Here is an 8758-nt window from a genome sequence, read left to right as displayed (position 1 = left end):
GAAGATATTGAGAAAATTGATGAGACTCAATATTGTGTAAATTGTAAAACATGGAAAGTGAATACAAATATTACATTCGGATGAAATGATCCAAAAAATAATGTTATTCCCATTCAAGATTTTGTTTCCCTATTTTTCTCTTTTATATTTGATTATTACTATGATACTTAAAATGTGATGCTTAAATTATAAAAAAAAATTAAGAATTAATATTTAATTTAAAAATATAAAAATAAATTATTTTTAAATTTAAAATTTAATATAAAAAACAAATTAAACAAAATTTAGAGATCAATTTATAGCGATTATAAAATTGACCGTTATATTTTTGTCAGGCACTCTTATTTGGCGAATCAAAGTTTTAGGAAAGAGAGAGGGGCTGGACCAGTAAAAGTGAAGCCCAAAGATCATTGGGTTAAGCCCAAAGTGAGAACAACCAACTCAAACTGCGTCATATTCAAGACCAAGAAAAAAAACACTGCGTCATATTCTGCTAAAAAAAAATACACTTTATTGATCATCGTCCATGTTAAGGATGAAATGGGTTAGACTTTACTCTTAATTAAAAAAAAAAATGCCTTATCCTTAACTTTAAATTATTTTTTGGTGTGCATACAAAAAAGTATAACTTTTTAAACCCGTAGCCTTACATCAAGGATAGAGACATGTACTAAAGACTTTAGTCATACTCAACAAATTAAAGATACATATATTTAACCAAGTTGGGTTGGTCTAGTGGTTAGCTCACTAGTCCGCTTAAGCAAGTGTCGGGGGTTCGAATCCCGCCTTGTGCATGCAGCAACCCATTGGCCAGCGGCAAACCCTTAAATGGAGCTCAGTACCGCGGCGGATTAGTCCTTAGCCTGCCAAAATTTGTGTCTTAAAAAAAAGGAAAATAAAAAACTAGATAACAAACAAGTGACCGGTAAGAAAATAAAAAATTAGATAACAAAAGCTTTTAAATAGACAATTTAAAATGTAGATAGCTTCGCCTTCAAGATTATGCCATTGAGGGATCTAGTAGAGAAATGCAGTTATCCACATATATAATTTTACATAAAATTTGATTGGGTTATATTATTCTAAAATGACCTTTATTTTTCAACTACAATAAAATTAACATAGCATCTGTTTTTTTTTTAACATATATGTTTGAACTTTTTTATTAGGGTAAGAGTTACTCTGTAACATGCTTATTGGAAAAGAATTTTCATTGTGTCCTTCACATTTTACATTGATTTTAGATTTGGTAAGTTCTATGGTGTTTTTGTTATAGTACTTAAATTGTCTAATTTATTTTTTAAAATAAAAAATAAAATATTTAAAATAAAAAAAATTATATAAAATTTATTAAATATTATTTATTTACTCTTTTTAGTAACTTAGCTACAATATGATAAGCACTATAGCATTCACTTTCAGATTTAATGAAAAAGAATTTTCATTATACATAATATGTCATCTTTTTGTGTTGAATTTTTGTAAGCTAAGAAATACAGGTGTTAACTACTCTCGAAAAAGAGTCAACACTCAACACCCTTTCACAAAGTTGCAACACCTAGCTAATTGAGATATATGTGCATTTGGTAAACATTTTTGGATGTGTAAAGAAAAAATGTCAAAAATGTTGACCATTAAATAATGGTGAAAACTCAGGTGTGGACTTCACATAAAGTTAATAACTGAGAGTTGTTAAATGATTTGACTGATATGACTAAATTTTTATCTAACGATTTTCAATAATCAATTTCACGTGAATTCGACTGCACATGAGATTTCACCTTAAATAATATTTGTCTTACTTAGAAATACTAACTTGAGAAGATTAAAATATAGACATCCCAGCAGTTTATACAAGAGATTAGAAACGAAAATGTCAAACAGCTGATAGCCTCGATGATGCTCGAATAATATTTTGCTAGTATTTAATTTTTTATTTAAAATGAAAAATAAAAAGATTGGTAGATAAAGATGTGGAAGTCTGTAATTCTTTAAACACACAAGGTTGTAATCTATTGACAATGACAAGTATCATTACTTTTTAATGATCATGTTGGTGCCGTAATAGGGGCAGAGACGCACATGCATGATGCATCTAATCCCCTAATAAGAAAAACACAGACTATATTTCATCACCATTCCCTTTCTTTACTAATTGACGAAATATGAAACGAAAGTTTCATGTCAATTATACATCATTGGAACTTTGGATTCACCTTCACACTTAGGCCATTTCAGCAAATATTTAATAAATGGAACTCTTTAGTGCTTCACAAATTGAAGGGAAGTGCAAAAAATGAAAGGAACCCAAGTTGGGCGAATGGACCCCTCGGCGAGAATCATAGCCAGTGATTTCCAGCCATTTTGCAATGTCATATGAGTCAATGCCAGCCCAACTGTGGTCCCAACCCCCATGTGCATGCAACTCAAAACAAAATATTATTTTCAACAGCTAATTTCCATTTCTGTCACATATTTATTTTACTATCAATAAAATTTAGTTTATGCTCTTAGATTCATTTATTGGAAACAGAGAAAATTTTCTCAAAAGAATCGGTATTTCTCTCGAGAGTTCAGTTAAGCTAAGAAATTATATTAAAAAAATAATAAAATATTGGTTCTCATTTGGCACACATCAGTTGTGAGTTATTACACACTTCCCCCATCCCAATGCCCAATCCGCACCGTTATCAGCAATCAGCACCACCTTTCTTTCTCTCTTCTCTTTTACTTCTCTTCCCAGTTCTGCACTCAATAGCACCGCCATGAGGAAGAAGAAAGCCACCTACAACTCCAAAACCACAAAGCTCAAAACTTTACCCATTTTCCTATGTGGCTTCCACTTCCTCTCCTTAATCCTCTTCACCCACTCACAACCCGCCTCCCCAGACGCACAAGCAATGCTAGCACTCAAACATGCACTAAACCCACCCGAATCACTTGGCTGGTCCGACCCGAACCCATGCAAATGGAGTCGCGTCTTCTGCTCCGATTCCAACCGGGTCACCCGGATCCAAATCGGACGCCAAGGACTTGCTGGCACAATTCCCAACAACACCCTCCAAACCCTGACCCAGTTGGAGCGCCTTGAGCTTCAGTTCAACAACATTTCGGGTCCACTACCGGACCTATCCGGGTTGGGTTCGCTTCAAGTCCTTATTCTAAGTAACAATGGCTTCACTTCCATTCCTGCAGGTTTCTTCGCCGGAATGTCACAGCTTCAGGCAGTGGAGATCGACGACAACCCTTTTCAGGCGTGGCAGCTTCCTCTGTCTCTGCAGAACGCTTCGGCGCTTCAGAACTTCTCAGCGAATAGCGCTAACATAGTTGGAAAAATCCCAGATTTTTTCAACTCTGACGTGTTTCCCGGGTTGAGCCATTTGCATTTAGCGATAAACGGCATCGAGGGTACGTTGCCTTCGGGGTTTTCCAGTTTGGAACTTCAGAGTCTGTGGCTGAACGGGCAAAAGGGTGATGCGAAGCTTGGTGGGGACGTTGATGTTTTGCAGAACATGACGTCACTGACGCAGGTTTGGTTGCACCAGAACTCGTTTTCTGGGCCTTTGCCCGATTTTTCTGGCTTCCAAAACTTGGAAGATTTGAGCTTGAGGGATAACTCTTTCACGGGTCCTGTCCCTCCCTCTCTGCAGAGCCTAAAGTCGCTTAAAGTCGTGAACTTGACTAATAACTTGTTGCAGGGTCCAGTTCCTGTGTTTGGTTCTGGTGTTGTAGTTGATATGAGTGGTTTGAACAGTTTCTGTTTGACTAAACCCGGTAATTGTGATTCCAGAGTGAATGCTCTACTTTCTATTGTTAGGTCTATGGGTTATCCCCAAAGGTTTGCTGAGAATTGGAAAGGGAATGATCCTTGTAGTGATTGGATTGGGATTACTTGTAGTAATGGGAACATTTCAGTTATTAATTTTCAGAAGATGGGGCTTAACGGCACGATATCGCCCGATTTCGCATCACTCAAGTCACTGCAAAGGTTGGTTCTTGCTGATAATAACCTTACTGGTCCAATCCCTGAGGAGCTAGCTGCTCTTCCTGTTCTTACTCAGCTGAATGTTGCAAACAATCAGCTTTATGGGAATGTTCCAAAGTTTAAGAGCAGTGTAGCTGTTACCATAAGTGGTAACAAGGATATAGGGAAGGATAAGCCTAGCCCGTCCCCTCCAGGTTCGTCTCCAAATTCGACTGCTCCAAACACAATAGAAGGGAATGGTGGCAAAAAGAAGTCTTCGCATGTACTAGTGATTGTTATTGCTGTGGTTGGAGGTGTATTGTTGATTGCTTTGATTGCTTTATTGGCTTTCTGCTTGTATAGGATGAAGCAGAAACGGCTGAGCAAGGTGCAGAGTCCGCGGGAGCTAGTTGTCCACCCTCGTCATTCTGGGTCGGACAATGAAAGTGTGAAGATAACTGTTGCGGGTTCAAGTGTCAGTGTTGGTAATGTTAGTGAATCGCAAACTGTACCTGGCAGCGAAGGAGGGGATATCCAGATGGTCGAAGCGGGAAATATGGTCATTTCTATACAAGTCCTGAGGAATGTCACTAACAATTTCAGTGAGCAAAATATATTGGGGCAAGGAGGTTTTGGAACAGTTTATAAAGGTGAATTACATGATGGCACAAAAATTGCAGTGAAAAGAATGGAGATCGGAGCAATATCCGGTAAGGGAGCGGCAGAATTTAAGTCTGAAATTGCTGTTTTGACTAAGGTTCGCCACCGGCATCTTGTCTCGCTTCTTGGCTACTGCTTGGATGGGAATGAGAAGCTTCTTGTGTATGAGTACATGCCTCAGGGGACGTTAAGTAGGCATCTTTTTAGTTGGTTAGAAGAAGGACTAAAGCCGTTGGAGTGGAATAGAAGATTAACCATTGCATTGGATGTGGCAAGGGCTGTCGAGTATCTTCATAGCTTGGCCCATCAAAGCTTCATACATAGGGACTTAAAGCCTTCAAACATTCTCCTTGGAGATGATATGAGGGCGAAGGTTGCAGATTTCGGTCTTGTGCGACTTGCTCCAGAAGGCAAGGCTTCAATAGAAACAAGAATTGCAGGAACTTTTGGGTATTTGGCTCCAGAATATGCAGGTATTTTTCTTTTTACTGAAAAAATAGTATATAACTTCCATTGTTTGTGTGCTAGGTCGATTTTTGTATTCATGCCAAGCAATGAGTATGATAATCTGATCATGATCTAGATATTGCTATGGTTTAGTTTGCTGATTGCCATAAATGTGGGTTACTTCCTATGCATATCAATTCAATGGCAAAGCATGTTAGGAAAAATGTTATAAAAGTTTGATCAACTTATTATGGGATTATGGTAAGCTAGCATTCAGTATTCTTTATAAGCAAGGTAGTAACTAGTAAGGAGTATGGACGTGTTTTTCTTATATCAACTAAGTCAATGTTTGGTCAATTCAATGCAAGTAAACAAGCGAATGCAATTGCTGGTGTGTAGAAATGACGAGACTCCTGGCTTGGTGATACCAACTTGAATGGTTGAATGTGTTTGTTCTGATTTTTATTGTTCTTTAATATCAAAACTTCACAAGCTGAGTTTCATCTTTATTGTGTAATAAGTGATTTTTCGGGGAAAAGTCTTAACACTGGCAATTGTATTGCTTTCTTCTTGCAGTTACCGGCCGAGTCACAACCAAGGTTGATGTGTTCAGCTTTGGTGTGATATTGATGGAACTATTAACCGGAAGAAGAGCACTTGACGAGACCCAGCCGGAGGATAGCGTGCACCTCGTTACATGGTTCCGCAGAATGTACATAAACAAGGACACATTCCGAAAGGCCATTGACCCCACAATCGAGCTTGATGAGGAAACGCTGGCTAGTGTACACACCGTGGCAGAGCTAGCCGGCCACTGCTGTGCGAGGGAGCCATATCAAAGGCCTGACATGGGTCATGCTGTCAACGTGCTTGCTTCTCTTGTAGAACTCTGGAAACCATCTGATCAGAACCCCGAAGACATATACGGCATTGACCTCGACATGTCTTTGCCGCAAGCGCTTAAGAAGTGGCAGGCTTACGAAGGTGGAAGCCAAATGGAGTCGTCGTCTTCTTCGCTCCTACCAAGCTTGGACAACACGCAGACAAGCATCCCTACCCGTCCTTACGGATTCGCCGAATCTTTCACCTCAGCAGATGGGAGGTGATTCAGGTTTGGCTGTAAATAATGTTAATTGTGGTTTTGTAGTGTGTATTTTTGGTTCATCATTTTCTTTGCTTCTTGCTGGCTTTTTCTTATATGAACATGTTCCATCATGTTTCATGGTGTAACTGTAGTAACTGTAACTTCTTCCGCGGTATATCTTGTACCTCCCCAGCATTTGTTTAAGGAGTTTTACTGCCAAATTCCCTCGGTTAACTTTAGGTATGACATTCTTTTTAACCAGTGGATTCTTAAAATGAAAAAATCTACAAGTTGTGTAACAATTATATGAGATAGAGATGTTCTATTTTGGTTGCTGTGCCTCTGAATCCTAATAACTTGACTAATGACTTTGTAAGGTAGCCATCAATTTGAATGGTTCCGGGGAATCTGGCGCATGTTAAGCAGTTTTTGAATTGAGCATGAATTTGTGAAGCAGACAAATTAGGCAGGTATAGAAGTAGTTAAGGAAAAGCTTTAAATATTTGTTGCTTGCTGCATTGCATTTGCATGCCTACCTCTCTTGGTAAAAAGGAAGCAAGTGGTTATCCATCCAAAAAGAGACTTCAGCTTCACCATTTCCGAAGAAGGGTTCCAAAAGTTGCTTTAGTAATTTTCATGTGTTTGGGGAAAAGTTTACCAAACAAAATAAAGTGTTAAGGGGAACAAGTCATGTCACACTTCACACCAAATTAGAAGTAAACTACTATTTTTATATAAAGTTACTGAAATTAACTTTTATACACAAAAGGATGAATAAGCTATTAATTATTTTTATTTATGAAAGTTTTAGAACAATAAATTTACTTATGAATAAAATTAATCTTTCAGTGTTTTTAATTTTTTATCACATGGTGACCATACATGAAAGATGGGCATGGACTTGCATGGTCTATTGTAAAAGAAAATTGAAAGATCTATAGTCTACACGTAACACGTGGCTGGACCAATAGTCCAATACTCCTTTTATCATCCTTAATTTGCAACGTTACTCACTCGTCGTTGTTGCAAACGAATCAAATGAATACAATATATTCTAACCTTTTATGTTCTTTAGTGTGAGATATTCTTTTGCTTGGTTACATTTCATGTAAGATTTTTATGTCTAGAAAATATCAAATATGAAAAGGGTAAAATATGTACGATCGCAGTTTAGATTTTTTTTTTTTTAAACCAAAGAATTGAATTATGTTATCAAATTTTTAAACAAATGAAACTGTATATTCAACATTACTACAATATACTGTAGAGTAAATTAAAAGTATATGAATCAGACATACAAATACAATAAAATTTAAATTCGGATAATACCTCATCTATATTCGTGTAATAATAAAATTTAAAATGAATGAAGCTGGGAAACAATGATAATGAATCAATGATAATGGAGGATTAGAGGCAGCAATTAAGGGTACGATGGGAATTTAAAATCTGTTTATGAGGTGCATTGCAGAAGCCGCCACTTAACAATATTGTATTTTGTTTGGCGTAGGTTTAGGCATAGTTATCTGTATAACATTAACACAGTACAGGTACGTTTGAGTTGAATTATTGAGTTGGTTATTATGATTGTAGTACTTATTATTATAAAAGAAGCTTTTATGGACTGATAATGTGGCCATCGAGAAAAGCGAGGGTTAAGAAATGTAAGTGGTTTTTCGTGTGGTGAATATTTTGATGGAGTGTTTTTTTTTCTTTATATAATTTGATTAATGTTTTGTTGAAAAAAAAATTATTAAATTAAGAATGATTATGATGGTACAACGGAGGCTAGCACGAATGCGTTGGTGAGTTTTTGTGAGAAGTGGTATATTAGGAATGAGCTACACTGAAAACAGAACATGGATAAAAATACTAGATTTTTTCATAACATTGCTTCGACTAGAAGACGGAATAACAGGATTGATGCTCTGACGATTCATGGTCGGTTAGTGCGGAATCAAACAAGAATAAAGGTTGCAACTAGAGGGTTTTTTAGGGAGTTGTATATGCAAGAATATGTTCCGAGAATTGGCTTTCAGGATGAGTTGGTGAGAGTGAGACAGATTGATGGAGCAGAGGTGGCAGCACTAGAGGTTATGCCGTCTGTGGAGGAAATTAGGGAGGCAGTTTGGAACTGTGAATTCTCTAAAGCTCCAGGTAGTGATGGATACAATATGAACTTCATCAAACAATGCTGGGAGGATATAGGTAAGGAGTTCACTGCAGCGGTGATGAATTTCTTCAAAACTGCTAAGCTACCGTCCGATGCGAATGTCACGTGGGTGATGCTAGCTCCAAAATTTGTGGGTGCTAAAGAGATTAAGGATTTTCGACCGATTAGTATGGTGGGGTGTGTATATAAGGTGATCTCCAAGGTCTTGGTGCGAAGAATGAGAACAGTCATGCCAGATTTGGTTGGAGATACACAGAGTGCTTTTGTCAAGGGTAGAAGAATACATGACGGCGCCCTCATTGCTTGTGAGACGGTTCAATGGCTCAAGATGCGTAGAAAGAATGCGGCAATCATAAAGCTAAACTTTCAGAAAGCTTACGATAGGGTCAGATGGAGCTTTGTATATATAGTCCTTCAAAAGATGGACTTC

General features: G+C 37.4%; 1 protein-coding gene across 1 annotated transcript; it reads left to right on the top strand.

The window, feature by feature from the left end:
• The first annotated feature begins 2527 nt into the window (after positions 1 to 2527).
• Positions 2528 to 6376, top strand: LOC107481030 (receptor protein kinase TMK1). The gene is made up of 2 exons (XM_016101237.3): positions 2528 to 5097; positions 5648 to 6376. The coding sequence occupies exons 1-2, from the start codon at positions 2766 to 2768 to the stop codon at positions 6175 to 6177; spliced, it is 2862 nt and encodes a 953-aa protein (XP_015956723.1). The 5' UTR covers positions 2528 to 2765; the 3' UTR covers positions 6178 to 6376.
• The last annotated feature ends 2382 nt before the right edge of the window (positions 6377 to 8758 follow it).

The sequence above is a fragment of the Arachis duranensis genome, chromosome 3 (assembly GCF_000817695.3).
Source record: "Arachis duranensis cultivar V14167 chromosome 3, aradu.V14167.gnm2.J7QH, whole genome shotgun sequence".
Taxonomy (NCBI): Eukaryota; Viridiplantae; Streptophyta; class Magnoliopsida; order Fabales; family Fabaceae; genus Arachis; species Arachis duranensis.
The sequence above is the reverse complement of the archived record's forward strand: the minus strand, read 5'-3'. Positions and strand labels throughout refer to the sequence as shown.

Excerpts from the sequence above, each read along its gene's own strand:
- LOC107481030 (XM_016101237.3), top strand. The coding sequence starts at position 2,766 with ATGAGGAAGAAGAAAGCCACCTACAACTCCAAAACCACAAAGCTCAAA. Across the intron at positions 5,098-5,647 it reads TTTGGCTCCAGAATATGCAG|TTACCGGCCGAGTCACAACC; the intron begins GTATTTTTCTTT and ends TTCTTCTTGCAG.